General features: G+C 38.1%; 2 protein-coding genes across 3 annotated transcripts; one reads left to right on the forward strand and one right to left on the reverse strand.

The window, feature by feature from the left end:
- Positions 1–974: 974 nt before the first annotated feature.
- LOC141443687 (uncharacterized) lies at positions 975–10,479 on the reverse strand. 2 transcript variants are annotated; one of them, XR_012453070.1, is made up of 7 exons: positions 9,938–10,479; positions 8,824–8,965; positions 7,105–7,158; positions 5,021–5,089; positions 4,276–4,410; positions 1,532–3,871; positions 975–1,424 (listed from the first exon to the last, which is right to left on the reverse strand). XR_012453070.1 is itself a non-coding variant. In XM_074109038.1 (6 exons), exons 1-6 carry the CDS (start codon positions 10,076–10,078, stop codon positions 2,670–2,672), a joined length of 1,743 nt encoding a protein of 580 aa, XP_073965139.1. In that variant the 5' UTR covers positions 10,079–10,479; the 3' UTR covers positions 975–2,669. The 2 variants fall into 2 exon arrangements, 1 of the variants encoding a protein (XP_073965139.1); XM_074109038.1 differs by having other exon boundaries at positions 975–3,871.
- Positions 10,480–10,592: 113 nt separating this feature from the next.
- LOC141443688 (uncharacterized) lies at positions 10,593–17,383 on the forward strand. The gene is made up of 4 exons (XM_074109039.1): positions 10,593–10,841; positions 11,679–12,162; positions 13,308–13,429; positions 13,903–17,383. The coding sequence occupies exons 1-4, from the start codon at positions 10,811–10,813 to the stop codon at positions 14,472–14,474; spliced, it is 1,209 nt and encodes a 402-aa protein (XP_073965140.1). The 5' UTR covers positions 10,593–10,810; the 3' UTR covers positions 14,475–17,383.
- The last annotated feature ends 6,696 nt before the right edge of the window (positions 17,384–24,079 follow it).

Raw genomic sequence — 24,079 nt, forward strand, 5'->3', positions numbered from 1 at the left:
ACTCTGACAACGACGAGCTGATGCTGCAGCCAGGATGTCCAGCACACCAGTATACTCTTGATAAAATAATAGCAGATATGTCGTGTTTGTTTCATTTTGATCAGTATTTGATTCTACATACAATGCAATGGTGGCAACACGATGAGCTAATGCTGCAGCCAGGATATCCAACACACTAGTACACTTTTAAAAAATAATATACCAAAGATTAAAAAACATGAAATCAAAAAAAACGTAAATTTAAAATTTAAAAAACCCCCGACACAAAATAACGCTAGCAAAAATAAAAAAAAAAAAACCCGAAAAAAACGGTGCGAAGTTAATACTTTAAAAATACAACATATGTATTTTAGTTTTCTGTTAACCTTAGCGGTCCCCCGACTCCGACGACGCTTAGATAAAAAAAATATTACTAAGTACTTATACTAAATTTACTTAGGCTAATTTTGCGGGAAATCAGCATAGTCCCCGCGGGATAGGGATAAACGAATTCTTTTCAGATGAAGTCGCGGGCAACAGCTAGGTAGTGCTTAATTATTTTTTACTTTTTAGTTCTCTTTTTTGGCGCCGTTTTTTTTCGAGTGTTTTTTTTTTATTAGTATACCGCTACCCACGTTTACAGATTATGTAAAAACTATTTTATTTGTATGACGTCCAAGTTGAAAATTGACTGAAGGCACGCCCATCTGTCAAGTGTTAACTCCAAGTAATAGTACTGTAACCAGGACAGTCAACCATGTCGATCACCAGGCAACCGCGGAACCCTATGGCAGGTAAATTTAATTCATTTAATGAATGACGTGAATGTTACAATGACCAAGTTTTGCGTTTTAATGACGGAAAAACTACGCATTGATAACCTCCTCCTTTTTCTGAAGTCAGTGAAACACAATAAATAAAAATGTAGACGGTAGGTATTTTATAAACAAATTTATTTCAATAAAAAATAAAAACAATAAAAAACCAAAGGTAAAAATATTTTGATCTTACAACTAGAAAATAAATATTTATAGGTATACATTTTCGTGCTTGATGATTCACTATGCGACATAACTCATAACACTGTTTGCATAATAATTACTTTGCATAAAAACGAAATGTACAATTTCAGCGAGCATAAGCATTCTGAGCGAACAATGGCTAATGCCGAACAATGGCATCTTTAAGGAGTGGTTACTACGAATAAATAATAAGTCATATCGAAAATACAAACTGAGACATGGATGCACAGAAAAAGAGACCAGCGTTGGGAATCGAACCCAGGTCCTCAGCAATCCGTGCTGCGTGCTTATAACCCCTACACCACCGCTGGACAGGAGTCTAGACACGAATTTCTCCTATGCACACATATCTCAGGTTACTTTTTTCCTAAAAAATATTAAACCATGAAAATAATTTTCTACCAGTCTGAAGTTGGTCGGTGCCTCAGCACGAGCCAGCAGGAGTGGACATATAGTCATCTACCTCACCTACGCAATTATATTAATATTGGGCTTCAATCACTCCTGCTGGCTCGTGCTGAGGCACCGACTTCAGACTGGTAGAAAATTATGTTCATGGTTTTTTTGTAGTTGGTTCAATTTTTTGTTATAAAATTTTATTTTCACGCTTTTTAGTGTAAATAATCTAAGATACAATAGTTTAATATCAATTGCTCGTCACCTTTTACGAAAGATTGCTTTTTCCGATGCAGAGACGTTCATTATTGAGATGTCCCCGTGCTTCACCACCTGTTTTACCATATGCATTACGTGGAGTATAAATTTCTTAGCAACTGTGTCAAAGTAATTAAAATTCAACCCGTGAAATACTTGTTATTGAGTAGTAAGTCCGATGGTCAACTGTGGTCTTCATCATCAGTTCCACTTCACCAAATGATGATTTTCAAGAGCAAATGCACGAGTTACTACTAAATATATCCAATTTACTATAAATGTCCCTACAAAATTTGAAGAGTACCCTCGATTTTCTTAAGATTCAATTATCAGATCCTGATTTGATGCTTATGGGACCTTATTGAAGACATTCCTAGACGGACGCAAAAAAAAATCAAATCGGGTCATAAATGACGGAGTTCTGAGGTAACAAACATAAAAAAAAAACAACCGAATTGATAACCTCCTCCTTTTTTGAAGTCGGTTAAAAATCCGAAGGTTTTTTTAAGAGCTCACGGAGTGTACGTTTGTTATTAAAATTCTGAACAACTAATGGATTTAGAGAAAAGAAAAAAATTATGTATGACAAAAAACGCATTAGGTATGACTTTCAACAATTATGCAAACCAATATGGACCTATGTATTTTATTTTTTACTTTTAAACATTGGGCGTTTATTTAGGCAAAAATTTAAAATGACGTCTGACAATACTTTTGACTCAGTCTTTTAGATAGAAAGCTGTTCATTACACACATTAACGAACTAAAACAATTACTTTGCTCACCCGCGACCTTATGATAGCTACGTTCATGCAAGAAATGTGTGTTCATGCAGTTCCTCTACCTCCATACTGTAAGAACACACGCAAATCACACAAACCCTTCTATCACCACCACCATACTACACTGTCGCGTTTCGAACTCAACCTAAGCTCATCTACAGAGCAACACAACTGAAACTTTATTCGACGCAATTCTTGAATATTTTAAACTTTCAATTCAATTTTAAACTTTTCACTCAGTCTTTTCACCATGTGCGCATCTATGCCTCCTCAAGCCACTACTCTGTGTAAACTGGGTGCTGCACACATCACAACTATATTTCTCACCCGAGTGTATTCTCATATGCAACTTCAAATTACCATTAATAGAAAACTGTTTATTGCACACGTTACAATTAAACGGTCTTTCGTCCGAATGCACCCGCATATGCTTGGATAAATTACCTATTTGTTTATTACAAATTTTACACGTATACGGTTTTATGCCAGTATGTACGCGCATATGTCGTTTCAACTGCCCAGTTTCTCTAAAAGCGCGTTTACACACATCGCAACTATACGGTTTCTCGCCTGTGTGAACCCGCATATGTATTTTCAAATAGCCGTTGTCTGAGAACGGTTTCTTACACACTTTACAAGAGAAGGGTTTTTCACCAGTATGAGTGCGTTCGTGGAGCTTAAAGCTGGCCATTTGAGCGAATTTCCTATTGCAAAAGCCGCAGCTGTAAGGTTTTAAGCCTGTGTGCACCCGCATGTGGACTTTGAGAGTTGTGTAAGCTGTGAAATTCTTGTTGCACACTTCACAAATGAAAGGTTTCTCGCCCGTGTGCTGTCGTTCGTGAACGGATAAATAACTTTTGCTTGAAAACTGTTTCTTACACACATGGCAGCTATAAGGTTTAACACCTGTGTGAATTATGAAGATATGTCGTTTCAAATGCGTTCTTTGTGGGAACCTGCGGCCGCATACATCACAAACGTAGGGTTTCTCCCCCGTGTGAGTTAGTATATGGGACTTCAAGGTCTGATTATGACCAAACGATTTGCTGCAAACGCTACAAGTATACTTTTTCTCACCCGTGTGAGTTTTTAAGTGTTCTTTTAAGCCTTTCTTTCTTAAGAACTCTTTGTTGCAGTAGCTGCAGGTGAATTTCTGTTCGAAATGTGTTGTTAGATGTTTTTTCAATAGTCTGGCTTTTAGGAATGTTTCGGGGCACATTGTGCATGGGAATTTGTCCCCATCTGAATGGTGTGAGGTTATGTGTTGGTTCAGTTCTTTGTTGTTTGTGCATTTTTCGTTGCACAAATTGCATTGAATAGTTCTTTCGCCCGTGTGCATACGCATATGAACCTCTAGAGAGCCGTTGTATGAAAATCTCTTTTGGCATATTTCGCAGCTAAATTTCTTCGTTTTTGTTTGATGTGGTTTATCATCTGAAATAATAATAAGAATCATTTTTATTTAGCAATAAAACCCGAAAAACCTGACTGCCTTAAAAACTAAAAGGAAAAAAAACAGTCTAGTGTTTTAGAACTCTGTTAAGTAGCTAATTTAAAGTTCAACAGTCGGGACCTACTCGGTCTCAGTCGGGATTACTAAGAATTTTTGAGCGTCACGATTTAAATGGGTCCCGACTGTTGAACTTTAAATTAGCTAAGTACTTGACAGAAATCTAGACCACTAGACTTGTTTTCTTCCTTTTAGTTTTTAAGGCAGTGGGGTTTTTTATTTTTTTTATTATGTGTTATTGTCCAATAAATTATAGTTACAATTACAAAAAAATATATATATACGCTAAGTAAAATAACCTTCCTTCGTGCAGTTGGGTAAAACTTACCATCACTGTGTTTCGGGACAGCCCAGTCGGCGTCAGGGATGGATTCCTCTTTGTGTCTCCGGAGGTTGGAGAGGGGCTGGTCATCCAAGTCCACTACAGGTTGGATGAACAGATCCACGGATGTCACTGTGTCTTCTGAGAGCAAGAGTTGTGGTGAACATTTTGGATAGCCCTTATTTCGCATAACATTATTTGTCACAATATTAATTCGCCTAATAATTCATTCGTATAATTGAAATGTGCATAGAACTATAGCTTGGTCATAAAATTAATTCGCATAATTTTATTAAGCGAGTGAATTTTATGGGTCAGGGCAAAAAATACTGTCAAGGTTAGGTTGTTAGGTTTTTTTTAACAGCCCGATAATAGCTATTTTCACACAGTAGTTTACTTTTCAGATATAATTTATACTTTTTAATACTTACGCAAAGTAGCATTATACTTATCAAAATAAAATTATGCCAACACATTGTTATGCCAATTTATACTATGTGCATTAATATTATGGGTATTCAGTTATGCAAATTAATGTTATACGATCTAATAGTCATGCGAAATAACATTATGCCAATTTATATTAAGAATATTACGTCATGCGAATTAATATATTATAGACCCGAAAATTTCGTTTTTTAGGGAGCAACCCTTATAGTTTCGGCAAGTCTGTCTGTCCGTCTATCTGCCCGCAGCTTAGTTTAGAGACCAAACCTGATCTCTCGAGATGTTATTTTTAGTCGTAGCTTACCGTGAAATTTGAGCCCAAGTCCTTCTTTGATGTCAAAATTTCGTTCATTTGAAAAATCATCTCTGGAACCTGAAAGAAATACAATTTCTTCTTTAGCTTCGTTTATAGTCTGAGTTCATTATTATTAAACTAGTGTCTACCCGCGGCTTCGCACGCGTAAATCATATGAAATCCAGTAGTTGAACTTTCGGGATTTTACAAAATTCCCGCGGGAATTCCCGAAAATAACATCGTGGTCTTTATTGACATTAACAACAGCAGATGGGGGGGGGGGCAGGGGCGGTCCGCCCCGGGCCACCCCAGGGGGGGCCGGTTTGGCATTGGCAAGCATAGAAAAAAAAAGATTTTTTGCGTGACGGATGTCGCTTCACTTGTAAATGTTTACGTGGTGTTCACGCCACGCCAGTCAGTCTTAGCCTGATATTGAACAACAGTGCCAAATTTCGTGTCCCTAAAACCATCGGTTGTTATTTCGAAATTTTATCCCTATCCCATGGTAATATTAGGATAAAAGTAGCCTATGTGTTATTCCAGATCTTCATCTTTCTACGTATCAAATTTCATACAAATCGTAGTAACAAACTAGTCAGAGTAACATACATACACACACACATATATAATAAAACAAATTAAGAAAACCAATGACAGCAAGAGTAAATTCTAGTAATAGCGGTCTAACTTATAACACCCCTCTTTTTATGATTGGTTATTTGGAGTCTTTTTGTATTTTTTATTTCAACTCCAAATTTGTTACTTTTGCGGTCATCCCGTAAAACCATTTCGAAAATACAAACTGAGACATGGACGCACAGAAAAACCAGAATAAGAGACCAGCGCTGGGCTTTTTGTGTTGGGGGTTAAAAAAAAGATATTTGCGCAATATTAAATCGGGATCCTCTTCAATCGCATATTTTTTTTAGACTATTAAGTATTATTTCACACAATTGATTTGGTATAATAGTACTGTCACATAGTAATACTTTGGCCTACTACTTTTTTGGCATATTAAGCTAATTTGTTGCGACTTACGCCTGCGAAACCTGGACCTTAACCCAGAGAGACGAAATGAAGCTTGCCGTGTTCGAAAGGAAAGTGTTGAGAAAAATCTATGGTCCCGTGAAAGAGTGTGACGGTATCTACCGTCAACGCATGAACCATGAACTGGACGCACTTATCGGGCACGAGAACATCGTCAGGTTTTGTAAGTCGCAGCGACTGAGGTGGGCGGGTCACCTTGAAAGAATGCCGGACACAAGGGCCGTAAAAGTAATGACAAGGTGGACGCCGCAACAAAAGAGACCGAGAGGCAGGCCTAAAAAGCGTTGGAGTGACTGTGTGGAAGAAGATCTCAGGAGGATGGGAAAGTTTACCAGCTGGAAGAAGGTTGCCAGGCACCGTGACAACTGGAGGAAAATTGTGGAGGAGGCCAAGACCCACAGAGGGTTGTAGCGCCAGCGGAAGAAGAAGAAGAAGAAGCTAATTTGTATTAGACTAAAACACATTATGCATATTATTGTTTGGGCTATTGATTATTTGTTATAAATTAACAACAAAATATTAATGAACTAAAATAATTTCCTTGCTCACCCGCGACCTTCAAGGCCGCGGGTGAGCAAGGAAATTATTTTAGTTCATTGATATGGACCTCCGCAAAGTAACGCCTGATTCAATAAATTAACAAAATATTAGGTTAGGTTAGATCACCTTAGGTACATTAGGTTAGGTTAGGTTGGTATGATATCCAGGCGCGAAGCGCCCAAACAACGCAGAATTAATATTAACACAAAACTGACCTTTTCTCGTAGTGCATCAGGCTCGTGATAGTGGTTATGCACTTTGTAATGATGCAAATTTATTATTATGACTTTTTGTATTTATGCCATTTGACGTCAGTTTTCATGGAGATGGTGTTTTCTGTATTTATGCTTTTTAATTTTATGCGTAAAAAAATATGCGTAATGATGAGTATGCACCTCGCTAATTTGGCTAAAGGCAATTATGCGTAACATTCATATTACAAATAATTTTATGCCATCCAATAGAGAAACTATTAAATCTTAGTTAAAAATTAAATGACTGCTTACCATTAGAAGAAGAATCGTCTTCTAACTTGATTCCTGACTCCAATTTGACACCATCTGAACACAATATAAAAGTAGGTTTACTATTAACTTCTCATAGCCATAAGGTGACCCGGGGCTATTGTAGCTGGGGGAATATTGTATCTGAGCCAGCCGTACTTCCCCCGGGCGGCAGTTTCATGGGGGCGCCAAATCCTTGTGTGTGACAAGAAATGAAGAAGAAAAATGCTACTCATTGGCAGTTTAAATAGTTTTTCTCAAACACTGCAGGGAGGGGACGCCACCATCAAGGTTTTGCCCCGGTTCGAAAAAAACGTAGATCCGGGGCTGATCTGAGCCGTCTGATGGCGTCCTTACTACACCATGTTCACCATGTTCATGTGTGTTGTGTGAAGACAGTCTTCTGGGGAACACAACGTAAAATGGCCGAGAAGAACATGGCGTCGTAAGGACGTCATCAGACGGCTCAGACACAATATCCCCTCAGCTACAATAGCCTCGGGTGACCTTACCTAATAAAATTAGGGACCATGTACGCTTTCCACTTTACAGGTATTTTTTTTTATCTTATATTTTAATGAGGTTTTAGTACACTAAGGGGCTGTTTCACCATCCATTGATTAGTGTTAACTGACGGTTAAATGTGATGCCGTCTCTATTTGTTTTGTTTGAAATGAATAGACGGAGACGGCATCAAATTTAACCGTCAGTTAACACTAATCAATGGATGGTGAAACAGCCCCTAAATGTTACTATGTCAGCCTCATGGGGAACCCCAGATCCATGTTACACTCTCTCTTGTGCCGAAACCTAGTTGTGATTGGTTTTTTGGAGTCTTTTTGTAATTTTTATTTCAACTCCAAATTTGTTACTTTTACGGGTATCCCGTGAAACCATATCAAAAATACAAACTGAGACATGGATGCACAGAAAAACCAGAAAAAGAGACCAGCACTGGGAATCGAACCCAGGTCCTCAGCAATCCGTGCTGCGTGCTATAACCCCTACACCACTGCTGGACAGAAATCTAGACAAGAATTTTTCCTATGCATACATATCTCAACCCCCTACCAACCTAGTCTCTGGATGCAAAAGCCTGTCTCATGAACTTGTAAATCAGCATCGCTTCTTCTGAGTGGTTGACTCAGAAGCACATTTACACTTCCATTCAACAGATCCATACCATCCAGATACCTGTTTCTGATGTCCATATTCTAATCACATTCCATGAGAAAATGAAGGTCTTCAGTCTTAATACAGTTACAACCTATACACAAGGGTGATTGTACAACTCATCAAATTTAGGAAATTATTTAGTGGAATGCGACCAGACTGCACATGAAATGCCAGCACGAGCAGTTCCCTGGGAAGGCTGGCACCATCAAACCAGGGTACCTTGTATACTTTGTTTTGGATAGTACTATACCAAATGTCCTTTATTACAGATACTTTGTTAAACATTATTTGCCATTGTTCCTTACACTGCCTTGGCTAAACACATCAATTCTGTACCATAAGGTTTACATCCAATCTCAACCCCTTTTTTTTATGGCTTTCACCCTTGCTTTTTTAGCAAGAGGTATTTTGCCAATGTCGATCAGCCCCTCTTAAAACTGCCATGTTAGCTAATCTGTCAGCTTGCTCATTACCAGCTATACCCACATGAGATGGGGATTCGTAATATCTGTTTTACACTGGGTATAATAGTAGTAGCATATATACCTTTTGAAATGTTGTTGCTAAGCTGCACTAATATTCTTTCGCAAGCCAAAACTTGTTGTTTGAAGACCGTGGCATCACGTAATCTCTTGACACAGCCCTCGCATATGCTGTAGCTCTGGCTGCACCGAGAGTTGGGCCTTATCTGAAAAAAAAAGAGTCCAATTTTTACCGTGGTTTGTAATATATCCTCCATGGCAAATTGTATGTCGTGGAATATATTATGACACATTTACATTTATGATTAGTGATTTGGGCGAGTTCATGTATTTTCGTCTTTTTTTTTTTATTCGACTGGGTGGCAACGAGCAAGTGGGTCTCCTGATGGTAAGAGATCACCACCGCCCATTGACATTTGCATCACCAGGGTCATTGCAGATGCGTTGCCAACCTAGAGGCCTAAGATGGGATACCTCAAGCGCCAGTAATTTCACTGGCTGACTTACTCTCCACGCCGAAACACAACAGTGCAAGCACTGCTGCTTCACGGCAGGATTAGCGAGCAAAATGGTGGTAGCAATCCGGGCGGACCTTGTACAAGGTCCTAGCACCTGCAAACACCTGGTGTTTTGTATACCTACATAAAATATTTAAGTTGTTGTGTATTGTTTAGCTAAATTATTCCATTGGGTATGTAACCTGTAATGAATTGTAAGTGGAAAATTTAAATAAATGAATAAATATTTTGTTTACTCGCACTCACAGAAAATGTATGAACTTGCTCCGTATGACAAAACAAATGCGGGTGATCTGACCTAAAAATCTGACTTGAACCCCCCTAGGCCAGAAGCTGGGTACGCCTATGAATCCCTTCGTAATACTAAACAGCTCAGCGGGCCTGATATATAAGCAAAACAGTTGATGAATTATTTACAAGTTTGTCTAAGAAAATTTTGTACTGAATGATTGAATATTATTATTCAAAAAAAGGCTTATTATGCACTGACTGAAATCTGAGGAAGTTTTTCGGTAAAAACAGAAAGTTCGATAGACGTTGGTTTTGCTTACTCGGATTAAATATATATATAAATAATATTGGAAGGAAACATGACCGGTGACACAATTTAACGAACGAAAGTTGAAGTTATACTTAAAAAATATGTTTCTCTTTACTTACAACTATGTTCAAACTATCTCGCAACATATCTGCATAAATTTCTTCAATTCCTTCGTAAATATACGACTCCCCGAGACTTCTGAAACCTCCCACGACATTACAACAGCGACAGAGGCCCTTTTCATTCCACAAGTCACTCATAATTCTTCATAAAAACATAAAGTTTCAAATTATGAAGTGCGTACGAATACACTCACTGTACCACATCACACTGACAGGACAGACAGACAGACAGACAAATTCAGTCAGTCAGACAATTTTCTTTTTTTTTTCTTTTTGTTTGACGTTTCTCATAGACCTAAAGTACAATTCAATAGAATCTGTCAATTTTCTACATATTTAAGACACCCTATCATGGGCACACTTGATTATATATGTCCCTGTTGTTGCAATTATCATCTAAAAGGAATCAAAAAAGAATAATAGTCACATCACAAAGCCTTAGGCAGCCCGGTGTTTATATTAGTAGGCTGGAAGTGTCTACAGGATTGTCAGATTCTATTGAATTGGAGTTTATACCTATACCTTTATTTCCTCTAAGACGGTTCTAAGTCTAGTCTGTGGTAGCTGCTGCTGGGCTACTACGAAACTCGACGTTCTACGAAGTTCGTATCGTACCGTTCCTCTCGCTCTCGTATTAAATAGTGTAAGTGTCAGAGAGACCGCACGACACGGACTTCGAGTTTCGAATTTCATAGTAGCCCAGCTGCTTCTTTCCTTTCTTGCATCAATCAAGCAAGCAAAGCAAGAGACTTTGGCAAGAGAGAAATCGCGGTCGTGTTATTTTGTGTGTAGTATTGCGAATTCAAATATTGTCGTCAATTAAAAGTTCTAACTCGTTAATAGTGGAAAAGGTTGATACTGAGAAGAATAATGGAAATTGAGGCAGTAAATATGTCGCTGGGTAAGTTAAAGTAATTCTTGTTCCCTCCATTTTGGTTACTGGTTACCAAGGTATTTCCATAACTTTCTTGCTGTAGTTTCATTCGTGGTAATTTTAATTTGCAATTACAGTCATTAAAATTTAAGCTATCGAATTTTATGCACACAAGCAACCTTAGATCTATAATTTGAAAAGTTCCTAATAGTTTTGTAAACATACTGTTTCTACGAATCTTGCCATTTTTACTTACTGTGAGTACTTAGCCCAGTGATCTAAAAAAATCGACAATCATTTAGCTAATTACTGGTTTGGCACAGATTAAGTAATAGTACAAGTGGGTTTGGGTTTGGGTCAATTCTATTATACCTAATTCTATTCATTTTGTTATAACAAGAAATGGTCACACACTTTGTCATTGCCTTTCAATTGTGTAGAATATGTCTAGTTTGTTGCATGTAATTACTTATGCATAGTATAGCCTTTTTTCTCTGTAACAAATATATTGTCTGGACATGAACCAGTTAGCAACTTGATGCATGGAACTATAATTTCTTTTTTACACTGACATGTGACTCCCCGCCTCATTGGAAGACTCAATGGCCAACTGTGTGTGTAATCATTCACTTCAAATCTCGTAGCACTACCTTTAACCTGGATCCCCCCGGTCCTCACTTGAGGACATAAAAAAAAAGTAATTTTAACTTTACTTGATTGATTTTGGGTCATCATGAAAACAAATTTTATGTCAAGACCCAGGAGGATAAAACATGGTGTATGGTGGTGTGCTAGAATTATCCTTCCTCGTCCGATGGAGCCTAAAGTTGCTTAGCTTTACTCTGATCTTTTACTTCATTACAGATGACATTATAAAGCAGAACCGCATCGGCAAGAACAGCCAAGGTGGTAACAGGGGTCAAAATCGTGGACGGTCCCAAACCCGAGCCACAACACCTGCTGGGTCCTACAACAGACAGAATCGTGGTCGTTCAAAGACACCAAACAGATCCTATAACAGGCAAAATCGAGGCCAATCCCAGACACGAGACAGGACACCCAACAGAAACTACAAAGGGGGTCAAAATCGGGGTCGTTCGCAGACACCAAGTAGATTTTACAATGCTGGACAGAACCAGAATTATGGTCGCTCGCAAACACCAAATAGATTCTTTAATGGAGGACAGAATCAGAATCGTGGTCGGTCACAGACACCAAATAGGTCGTTCAATGGTGGACAGAATCGCCGTTTGCAGACACCAAACAGGTCTTTTGGTGGGGGGCAGAACCGTGGGCGCTCAAAGACACCTAACAGGTCTTTTAGAGCTAACAGTCGGTCGAGATCTAGGTAAGTATGTCTTCTGTTTGTATACTAATTTTTGTGTGATTATGGAATTTCTATTCAACCGTTGGGCCGCAGCATGCGAAACTATGGATGTAGTTTAGTACATAATTGTCACACACGGGGCATGCATTGAAGAGTGCTGCCTCTCTACTGCAGTGTGCTGGTGCACCGCTACAGACCCAAACTACCAGCTGTGTACCCTGGAATTGACCCACTGTATGCCAATGCACATAAGGGAGGGCGAATCCACTGTTGTGGGCATGATGGGCATGCCCACAACCCAAATAGACTAGCAACAACACACTTTGAAAAGTCATTCATAAGCAAGTTTGTACTCGAACTCGCACTTGGCCGGTTTTTGGGTGGCTGTGATTTGGCTGTGACCACAACCTTTTTTGAGGGCTGGATCCGCGCCTGAATGCACATGAAACACTGCACAAATAATAATTAAATCAAATCAAAAATAGTACATTACTGCAGAGGCGGGGAAGTAGGGGGTTGCCGGCCAAGCAGATATATAGGGATGCGAGGCCAGCAACCCCACATTCCGGCCGAGACTTGTATAATGCTTTTCTCAAACATGACATGAAATAAAATAAAAAACCAAGAAATCAAGCTGGCGGGACGCTAGTCTGGTCGCCCTGTTGTGTTCGCGCGTGTCGAGCTGGCGGCTGCGGGCGGTGGTGCTGGGTGTGGGCGTGCGCCGTGTCGCAGAGCGCGCGTTGAATGAAACAAAAGACGGTCGCATTGCCGGCCAGCGGCCTGCAAAGTTGTATGAAATCTCTTTGCAGGCCGCTAGAGTGGCCGCGCGCACGCAGCTGAGCCACAGCGCCTGCAGCGCGATACTTCTCAGCCTATTATTTGTAACACAACGTCAATATTTCATGTCACGTTTGAGAAAAAAATATTTCTGAGCTGAAATACATAGTGTTAAATCACAAGTATTTAAGTAATTTTATGATTTAAATTCGGCTTTTCTTCCGCGTGCCTCGTTTTGTTCGACGCATGCAACTGTACCGAAATATCGAGCTTCTCTAAAATCAAAGTATGCGGAACAAAACCAGAAGATTTTTAAAATTTAAATCTTAAAATTTGTAATGACCGAGATAGTCTAAATACTTAATCAAGTAATGACCGAATGTCCGCAGGTCCCGCCAGAGGTCCCGTTCCCGCTCCCAGCCGCGCTCGCACTTCACGCCGCGCGGCCGCGCCGGCCTGGAGGAGCCCCAGGCTGGCATCCCGGAGCTGGTCCAGATTGGGAACTATAGAGGTAAGCTGCGGGATTCCTAGGTTATAGTTATGATAGGTTATTTTCCTTGTTATATGTATGTGTAAACTCTTTATTGTACAAAATAAAAGAAACAATAATGCTTCAATTACACTTTCGTGATTCTCTTGTGAAACATGATTACTTATATTCCAATTCAAAAAAAAAAAGTTGTCTAAAAACCAAAAGAAATCTCCATGATATTTTTTTTTATGTTTTCTATCGAGTATACAGGTTCAATTTTTAAAGTATGTGTTTATTTTAGTAATACGAACAAAATACCTACCTAAAAACGGGCGCGTTCGGACTAACCGCGGCTGCGCGGGGTCAAAAATCTCCAAAAATTGCGTTACATATTACTACTTGAACGCCCCCCTATCCCCCATATTCACATTGATTGGCAGTATAAGCTCGGTGCCTTTAATGGATGCCCAATTGTCTGGTTTATTATTAATTTCAACCATTGTGCCTTTCAGGTGGCTACCAGAACCAGATGCGTCGTTCGAACTCCAATTCCAACATATTCCTGAAGAAGAACAAAAACTACAATCAGATCCATTCACAGACATTCAACCGTTCACAGAATTACGATTCCGATTTAACTGTTAGTGTATCCAACAACTTCGCTAAAGGCAAGAACAATAACTATTTGAACAAGAACAGTTTGAATCAATTGAATAACCAGTATGGCTATCAAAACAAATCCGGACCTGGTAGTGTAAAATCCATGGGATCCCATAAATCTAACCGATCAAACTACTCTAACAAATCTTATAAATCTAACTCGAATAAGTCTAATAACTCAAGATCTAATAACACTTTTAATAACTCTTTCAAATCGAAGGGCTTTAACAAGTTTATGAACAATTTTCAAAGGCAGGGTGCCCGACAGAATTTTATCCAAATGTTGAACCCAAAATTGCAAGAAGAGATTGCTGCGATCCAGGGTAGACCTAAGGGGACGGTGGTTACCCCTATGGGGGTAGATTTCACCTTAGTGCCTTCTATTACAGCTCAAACGCTCCACCAACGGTTCGCTGGGGCATAATAAAACCATAATCCATAGGTCTAGAAATATTTTGTTTGTGAAAACTTTTGCTTAATGCTAAGCCTGGTTCACATTTATCTGTTGTGTTGTGTCGTGATGCTCTCTGTGTCTCTCTCTCTCTCTCTATGCTTGTGATGCGACACAACACACTGCATCAGGTAAATGTGAACGCAACCATATAAAATGTATGTCACGACGACGACACAACACGACAGTTAAATATGAACCAGGCTTAAGGCTAAGCAAAAGTTTTTATTCATTTGAAATCCACTATGGCTGCGTTTCAACCAGAGATCTGTGAGGAATATGTTTGTCACAAACCAATAAAGTTTCAGTCAGTGCTGCTTTAGTGGACACAGCTCAGCGGAGCATGGTTTTTGCGTGTACAACACAAGGAAAGGATGTGTGAATGTTTTGCGAAGTACTCAGTCAGGTATAGGTAAAAAACTAAGGAAAATGACCTGATCATCAAATGACAGATTTCGCATACAAAAACTGTCATTTGATGCGAACGCGAGCATCAGAAACGTTAGGCAATGCGACCACTGTTCTATGTAGTAGTAACATGCCCGTATAGATAAGTCGATGTTTCATATTCGAAAAATGATCTCGTATGAATTTTGTGCACTACTACGTATAACAGGTCATATTCTTTAGTACATTCTGCGTTAAGGGCCGTAAGAAGGGGATTACTAAAGAGAGTCTATTAGATGATTATTGCAAAACAATTTGATATAAATTTAAAATGGAAAAATAACGAAGTTTCATGAAGCATAGATAAGTTTTGTGGCTTAAAATTGGGTCATAGCTATACCTAGTGACATCCACGACGACGCGTGATTTTGTCTAAATTTGCCATTAATGACATTGTAATAAGAACCACGGCACGCGTCGTCGTGAATGACTCTACCTATAAGTTTTAAAGATATAAATAAAACGTTGGCTGACTTGAAACCTCTTTAGTCTGAAATGACGTACCTACTAACTTGTTTGCAAATTTTAAAACTAAACTTTTCCTCCCTGGAGATGAAAAACTAAGTAAATCTATTATTTCCGCGGGAACAATTTAATAACGTCATTGACGAGCAAGTGTGATGAAATATTACGTTACATTGTGCATTGAGGACCGTAAGAAGGGGATTACTAACGAGAGTCTATTAGAAGCCCGACGCCGAAGGCATGGAATAACATCATTGACAAGCAAATGTGATGAATTTCACTCTGCCTCACCGCTTAAGAGAAGTCTCTTCGTTCCATTCTCCATACAAACGTAGTCCCGGTCTTATTTGAAAACTAGGCAACAGAAATAGATGAAATTTTGTAACTATGGACTAGACGTAATTATCTATGCCTGTGGTTTTCAGATTTTCATATAAATGTGTACTTAATATCAGAATTACAGGAGCTCAAAAGTCGACAAAAAGAAAGATGTCAACTTTGCACGAGAATTACAGACTAATAAAGCATTTTTACAAAAATCGAAAAAACCACAGGCATAGAAAATATAATGAATATCTTGATTGTAAAATATCATTGATTTCTGTGCCATACTTTCGTATAATATTAAAACTACTAAAATTCAACCGCCCAAATCTTGAAAAGCCTACAGCTATCTCGATATAAATTACGGACGTCGTTGCGGAAGGCACGGGGGGGACGGCTGCGAGCGCTTATGTCACGAGCGATAAAGACAGCAATATCTCAAACGAACACCTAACGCGGCCGCGCGGTCGGCAGGGAAACTTCTCTTATTTGAAAAGAGTTCACTACACGCACTCGCTACGCATTCTCGCACAGCTACCCGTACATCTCTGGTGAAAACGCAGCCTAAAACAACAGAAAACTTCATAAATCATAAATCATTTATTTGCATAAGAACATGGTACATATTTTGTGGTAAGAAAGAGAGTTTCACATGTTTTTGTCACTATGTGACGTACAAATTCTAGTTTAAAACTAAGGATAGGTATGTTTTAATCTTAATAACATTTAATTAATCTAATTATTCAAGTTACACTGTAAGTAGATACAGATACAGGCCCTATACCACGAAGTGCAAAACTCGAACTTCGTATGTTGCCGTCCCGCTGACGCTTATGTCATTTGATACGCGAGCGAAAGGGACGGTGCGATACGAACTTCGATTTGCGAGTTTCGTAGTAGCCCCTCTGATTCGCTTTTAAGGTAAACGTCCACTTGTCGGTATCGTACGCATCGGACGCATCGCACGCAACGGATCGTAGTATTCTTTGTATAGAAACTCATATAAGTGCGTCCACCTGTCCGCATCGTAAGCATCGCACGTTTCTATACAAAGCAACAAATCCGATACGTCCGAAGCGTACGATGCGGATAAGTGGACGCCTACCTTTAAACTCTTTATTTACTTCTTTCGTTAAGCAAAAGTTTTTCATGCCAGTTGGACGGGTACATGGTGAAATTGGCAGCACTATGGTCCAAAAAGCCATGAGGTATAGGTTTAATTGAAAACCCCATGCTGTATAAATCAAGCTAATAGTTTACAGATTCTAGTTTTCTTGTCTCAAATGTTTTGTTCAGGACTTACTTGTGCCTAACAATCCAGATCACGCGTACAAATGTACATTACGCACAGATATGATCTGTTTAGTAGTACTTTAAGTTGTATATTTCATATTGTGCTCCTTTGGAAGAGGAAGCCCGTTTTAGTTAATTTAATGTGTTTTTATTTTTATGTAAAAATTAATTGTTTAAATAAATGTTATAGGTTTACTGTACTAAATCTACTTATATAAAATTGTTTCGCCTGACTGATTCATCATCGCCCAGCCGAAACTATTGGAGCCAGAAACTTGAAGCAGAAATATTTCTTGAAGGGGGCGTTCAAGTAATACGTAACGCAATTTTGTAGATTTTTGCCCCCCCCCCCCCCCCCCATGTAACGTGCCGTAACATTTTTCTGTACCCCCCCTCCCCCTTTTTTTATTCAATTTTTTTTGAGGCTTAAGTGCACTTGCGTGACTATGCCAGCCTCATTGAAAGACTCGATGTCCACATTCATCAAACACTCCTATTGCGATGTCCAGATTATCTGGCTGCAAAGGGGTGCTTGATGAACCTGTAAATTCGTACTGCATCTTCCGATACCGGACAACTCAAAATAACATTCACTGCACCATTGAACAGGTCCAAATCACTCAACCACCTCTCGCGGATATCCTTCGTCAATACACACTCCACCAAAAAATTTATTAAGTCCCCAATCTTATTACAATCCGTGCACATGGGGGATTGAACTACTTTCATCATATTTAAAAATTTATTCAATGGAACATGTCCTGACCGCACTGAATGCACTGAATGCTATAACTTCCAATTTTTTTTACATAGTAGAAGGTTTATGTTATGTATGTAAATAAGGGTTAAACATACAGGTTGTCTCTGAACATGGGGCTTTAAATTCAGGGTTTTCGATTCTATTCACAAAACTGAGCTACTTTTATTATGTGACATTTGCAAAAAACTTAAATTTAGATCATTTATTGATCCTGAAAGTTTAATTGTTAAATCAGTGTATCGGACATGGCGGTGCGGTGTTATCGCTCTCTTGGTACGGGGGGCTTGAAATAATTTTTGACATTTATTTGACATCTCTTAGATAAACAGTTAACAATGTGTTGTCAATTTAGAATTGTATCGCATACATTGAAAATTACTACATTTAATTTGTATGAAAAAAATAATTAAGTGTTCTTAGTTATGTGAGTATAATCGAACCCTAGATTTAAAGCCCCCATGGTCAGAGACTGTATAGGTAACTCAGGCTTGTGACAAAAAAGTATTGTTGTTTTTTTTTTTGTTAAGTTGTAGGTAAGAGATTACTATAATTAAGTCTAAGTATAAAACATAATGACCTCAATCGATTTTTGTTTGTTACAAAATTAAAAGATTTGATTATGTATTTGCTCTTTTGATTACTTCATCATCCCAGCCTGTATACATTCCACTGCTGGGCACAGGCCTCCTCTCAGAATGAGAGGGCTTGATCCGTAGTTCCCACGCGGGCCCAGCGCAGATTGGGAACTTCGAACACGCCATTGAATTGCGAGTAGTCTAGTTCCTACTTAACCTACTAATATTATAAATAGCCGTTTCCGGGATAAAAACTATCCTATGTCCTCCCCGGAATGCAAACTATCTGTATACCGAATTTCATTGAAATCGGTTCGGCGGTTTAGACGTGATAGAGTACTTTCTAATTTCTAATATTATAGTAGGAAAGTAGGATGCGAAAGTTTGTGAGTGAGTGAGTGAGTATTCAGTAGTAGTAGTTACTCCTTCACGCTGAAACGGCTGGACGGATTTGGTATGTAGATAGCTGGACATCTAGAATAAAACAGGCTACTTTTTACTCCGATATTCCCACGGTAAAGGGAAAAAACTCGAAGCCGCGGGTAAACTCTAGTATGAAATAAAACAACCATTAGAGGGGTAATGTATGATATAATTCAATACATTTCACATCGAAAATGGAGGTCTGACATGCGCAGTTAGTCAACTTACCGTATATTTATTATCTACCTAAACTAAACAATAATAACAATTTAAAATAAATGCTGCAATTGCGACCGAGCTGTCTCATGGGACACTATATTAAAATTATACAATTAAAAAAATATTGTGAACCTTTTCGTAGATACAGTCACAGTATAGTCAAGTAATCTAAAAATTAGAGCTGCCTGTCTACTGGTAGAGATAGATAACAGGGCGAGTAAGTAATGCGGAGCTAGATAGCGAATCGGAGCGAGAAAGCACGGAGCGGTTTTTTTTTTTTTTATTCGACGGATGCAAACGAGCAAGAGGTCTCCTGATGGAAAGAGATAACCACCGGCCGTAAACATCTGCAACACCAGGGATGTCGCAGATGTGTTGCCAACCTAGATCCTAAGATGGGATACCTCAAGTGCAGTAATTTCACCGCTTCTTACTCTCCACCCCGAAACACAACAGTGCAAGCACTGCTGCTTCACGGCAGGACAGGAGTGCAGACTGTTCCACTCACGGAGCTTCCCCGCTTCCCGCTCGTTTCTCCGCCCGCTTCCCCGCTCCTGTCCTGCTCCGATTCCCGGTTTTGTATGATTTTTTAAGCTAGTTACCAACTCCCTGTCCACTGAAGAAGAGCGGAGCTCACTCCGGTTCAGTGGTTTTAAAAACTCGCGTTACAATAACTGTTGAAACTAGACAATAAGCAATACAGAAAATCAGGGCGAGTTTATCGCTTAAAAGCGATTTCTACCAGGCAACCTTTACAATATTTAATTTACTTCCTTGTATCTACTTCAACTTATTAAATTCTGATACAGAGTATAGAATTCTACCCATAAAATAAATGGAAACTCTTACTTAGCATCCCAAGCATCTGTGAAACGAGAAAAATAAGTCTAAAAAACAACATGACATTATATTGGCAGTCAAAAAGTAAAATAAATAAATAAAATGCGCTTAAAGTACAGTATCATTCTTATAACGATAATCACATAAGAACAAGAAGTTTTCTTTGTATCTCTAAGAGGTGGGTAGCTGCCTCCCTTTCTCTATCGCTCTCTCTCTCTCTATCCTTGGTGTCACCCTTCACGGTTTCGTTTAGGTATGAGTATGTAGGATTGTAATAAATGTCGCCATTATTGTGCACAAAATGTCAGTCGTCTCGTGAAATATTTATATTTATGGTAGTACAGTGTAGGACTTTATTTCATGAGCCACCATGGAACTATTTCACAGTAAACGTCATAGTGACATCGCATTAACTATCATAGTCGAAGATCGAACTTGAAAAGATCTTCACCGGTCTGATAATAGAATGAAATGTATTTATAACGGTGGTATTTTTTTGAACATAAATAAATGGATTTTCTAGCCTGGACAGGTATTAATTAATAAAATGACTTTGACTTTGACTTTTGGTTGCATCATCGAGAATATAGAAAATTTTATATTAACTTAAAGTATAAAACCATACCATGTTGTGCCGTTGTTTGCTGGCCACACTGGCAAGCCGCCGACTTGCCAGCCCATTTCTCACTAAGTAGCGATTCCCAATATTGTTTGCGAGTATGAGTAATAGAACAAATATATGTCGCCTATTATTATGAACAAAATGTCAGTCGTCTCTTTAAAATATTTAATATTTATTGGTAGTACATGTAGACTTATTTAATATAGCACCAATAGAACTATTTCAGTAAACTCATAGTGACATCGCATAACTATCAAGAAAATACTTTCATTTAAAAGTTCCAAGCTGGCTCATGAAAACTCCTTGACCGTACCTGTATAGTCTCGTCATACCCGCTGTTCAACCCTTTTATTTGCGTCACAGTTCTTCTAAATAATTCTTAAACTAAAATTGCATATAATGCAAAACAATTAATCGTCGATGAAAATAAAAAATAAACTAAAACATCGGTCATTATAATAAAAAACTAATTCACGGCGAAACAACCTTAAAAATTAAAAAACCAAAACAATAATGCAAAAGAACTGCAATGAAATTTTTAAGAAAATTTGTTAGCTAAGCCTAAAAGGCCTAAGAGAAATCATATCAAAAAATTGACCTTAAATGACATCAAATCATATAAGATACCACATCGAAATCGGTATAGAAGCTTTTGAGAATAATAGTAACAGACATACATAGAAACAAACTCAAAATTAGCCCCAAAAGCAACTACCTTCTCTCTTCATGAGTAGTAAAAATTGGTAAAAAGTTACCGGTCGTTATAATAAAATTATTTATTCTTAATTTAACTTAAAAGTAAAGTGGTCTTGTAAGCGCACACAAACAATGTGCACATAAACACTCTTAAATCATTCAGATCAAAATTCATGTAATAGATCTTTCCCCCTCTTATTTGACAACTGGTTATCAATTTAAGAAAATAATTTCTTCATAAGTTACTCGGTTATCTAATGTTATTCTTACTTCTCGCAGAAAACGGGGATGTCATAACTCATTAGAATTACATTACATTTGACAACCAGAGCAGTTACAAATGGATTTTTTGCCAAAGACAACCACTTGTCAAAATTACTTTATTTGCTGAATAGGAACATATGCTTTTTTTTATTCAAATTGCGAGAACATGTTTTTTTATTCAAATATTCAATAATCATAAATAGAAGTAAAATTATCTCAAAATAAAACTAACGATCTAAAAGTAAAAATTCTCATTCACAGATGCATTAAGACAGCGCGGTCATAGGAATCACATTTTAGGAATTTACAATAATAATACCGTATAACAATTAAAAAATCACAAGTCCTTGACAGATCTATAGCTTAACTAGTCTCTACAGTCGGTTTCGACTGACAGAACATCCTAATCGCGAGAATAATAAAAAAAAATCGGCAAAAACCAAATGTAACTGGCAACCCAGTCACGTGATAGTTGGTAGAGTTCGTCCACAGATCAAAGACAAGCTTCAGTTTAGATTTGAAAAGAACAAAGGGTGTATTATTTAGCTTATCATAAATTAGCATGTTAGAACAGACCACACTGATGTTACAATATTTCTGCTTGAACCATCCCTATATTGATTGTTTTGTATCTAAGCTTGTCTTTAATCTGAGGGTAACTTCCGTTCTACAGTCTAGTGCTGTCAATGTTTCGTACTTTTAGAAGTGAGACCTACTAAACACGTCTCCCAAAAAAACAGTTTTGATCTATAACTAAAATGTAGATAGATAACCTTTATGAGACCTTCAATAGGCCTATAACATAAATCTTGTCTCCCTTTCCGACAAATAAGCGTATGCGAAAGGACGTCTACAATGTAAACAAATACATTTAATCTTATTATTCTAGCGATTTTTTGCCTTCTCAATAATCATACTCATTCAATTATCTTAACCGATTGAACACGATCCATAGACTAGAGTGTCGCAACGGGACGGCCTGACGCCATTCGTGCTGTCAAGTTGGCAATAGTGATGCGCGTATGCTGCCAGTTCAAAAGAAGTGTTGCCAGGGTAAAATAATAAAAATAACGTACGAATGTCAAAAAATTAAGTTTTACTTTAAATATTAGGGACAACACGTTGGTAAATTTAACCCATGACACATTGATATAATAAATAACACTTAATAAAATAAAATACTTAAAGTATTTTTTTCCTAGAAACTTTAAGCTACGCGCATCACATGCAATAATTTAGTACTAATATAAATAAATAAATAACGCATTCTACTATACGCAAAGAAACACAAAAATCACTATTATTTTGACGTTTACAATAAGTCTTAATAGATCAGTACCTGAAATTGTGTTATTGACATCAAAGTTACAATAGCTTGTACTCGATATATTTGATATATACATATATATTTGAGATGTGAAAATAATAGTAGTATTTCTTTGCATATAGACGCAAATGCATAATAAATATAAAAAAAATCTAAAACACTACCGGTGGCCCGATATGGAACTATTCCCATTTATAATTCAAATTTATACCTGTAGGGCGACTTTGGATAAATTTAAAATTGAGTATTTTTTTATTATTTATTTTTATTCGACTGGATAGCAAACGAGCAAGTGGGTCTCCTGATGGTAAGAGATCACCACCGCCCATAAACATCTAACACCAGGGATATTGCAGATGCGTTGTCAACCTAGAGGCCTAAGATGGGATACCTCAAGTGCCAGTAATTTCACCGGCTGTCTTACTCTCCACGCCGAAACACAACAGTGCAAGCACTGCTGCTTCACGGCAGGATTAGCGAGCAAGATGGTGGTAGCAATCCGGGCGGACCTTGCACAAGGTCCTACCACCTGCAAATCCTGATCCTGCCTGAGTTGTGTTAAATGAAATGTAAAAAAAAAATATACCCTTGTTGAGTTGTGTCCGGATTCTCGTCAGCAGAGATTTATCAGACAGATATAGCGAATAATGTTTCGCAATAGTATTTTGTCGGGAAGTTCGTTATCTTGCTTTCTCAACAAGTTAACTGAAACTAACTGAGTAAGCACGATAAATACGAACTTATCCGAAAATATAAACAAAATAAATAAATAAATAAATATCATGGGACACTTGACACCAATTGACCTAGTCCCAAACTAAGCAAAGCTTGTACTATAGACACTAGGCAACGGATAAACATACTTAAATACATATTAAACATCCAAGACCCGAGAACAAACATTCGTATTATTCATACAAATATCTGCCCCGGCAGGGATTCGAACCCGGGACCTTAGCTTCGTAGTCAGGTTCTCTAACCACTTGGCCATCCAGTCGCCAAAATAAACGAAAATATACGATGGAAAAACGTTATTCACTTAATTTGTACATGTTCTGACTTACATATCGACGGGACTCTCGACTCAACGTCGTATATGAAAAATTCATGAAATTGGAATAATCTACTTGGGGGCGGACTGAGAATCAGCGCTGCGCAATGCAGGCTTACGCACGCACTCGCAGGAAATGCTGAGTCCGCTCCATGTGCCACAAAAAACTGTTTTCTGATTAGGTTTAGTGTAGGTAGGTATGTTTTTCTTTCTTTTTCAACTGTTTTTTTTTATTATTTGTTTTTTTTTGTGGCAATAAATGATAATTTATT

Source organism: Choristoneura fumiferana, chromosome 28 (assembly GCF_025370935.1).
Source record: "Choristoneura fumiferana chromosome 28, NRCan_CFum_1, whole genome shotgun sequence".
NCBI classification, from domain to species: Eukaryota; Metazoa; Arthropoda; class Insecta; order Lepidoptera; family Tortricidae; genus Choristoneura; species Choristoneura fumiferana.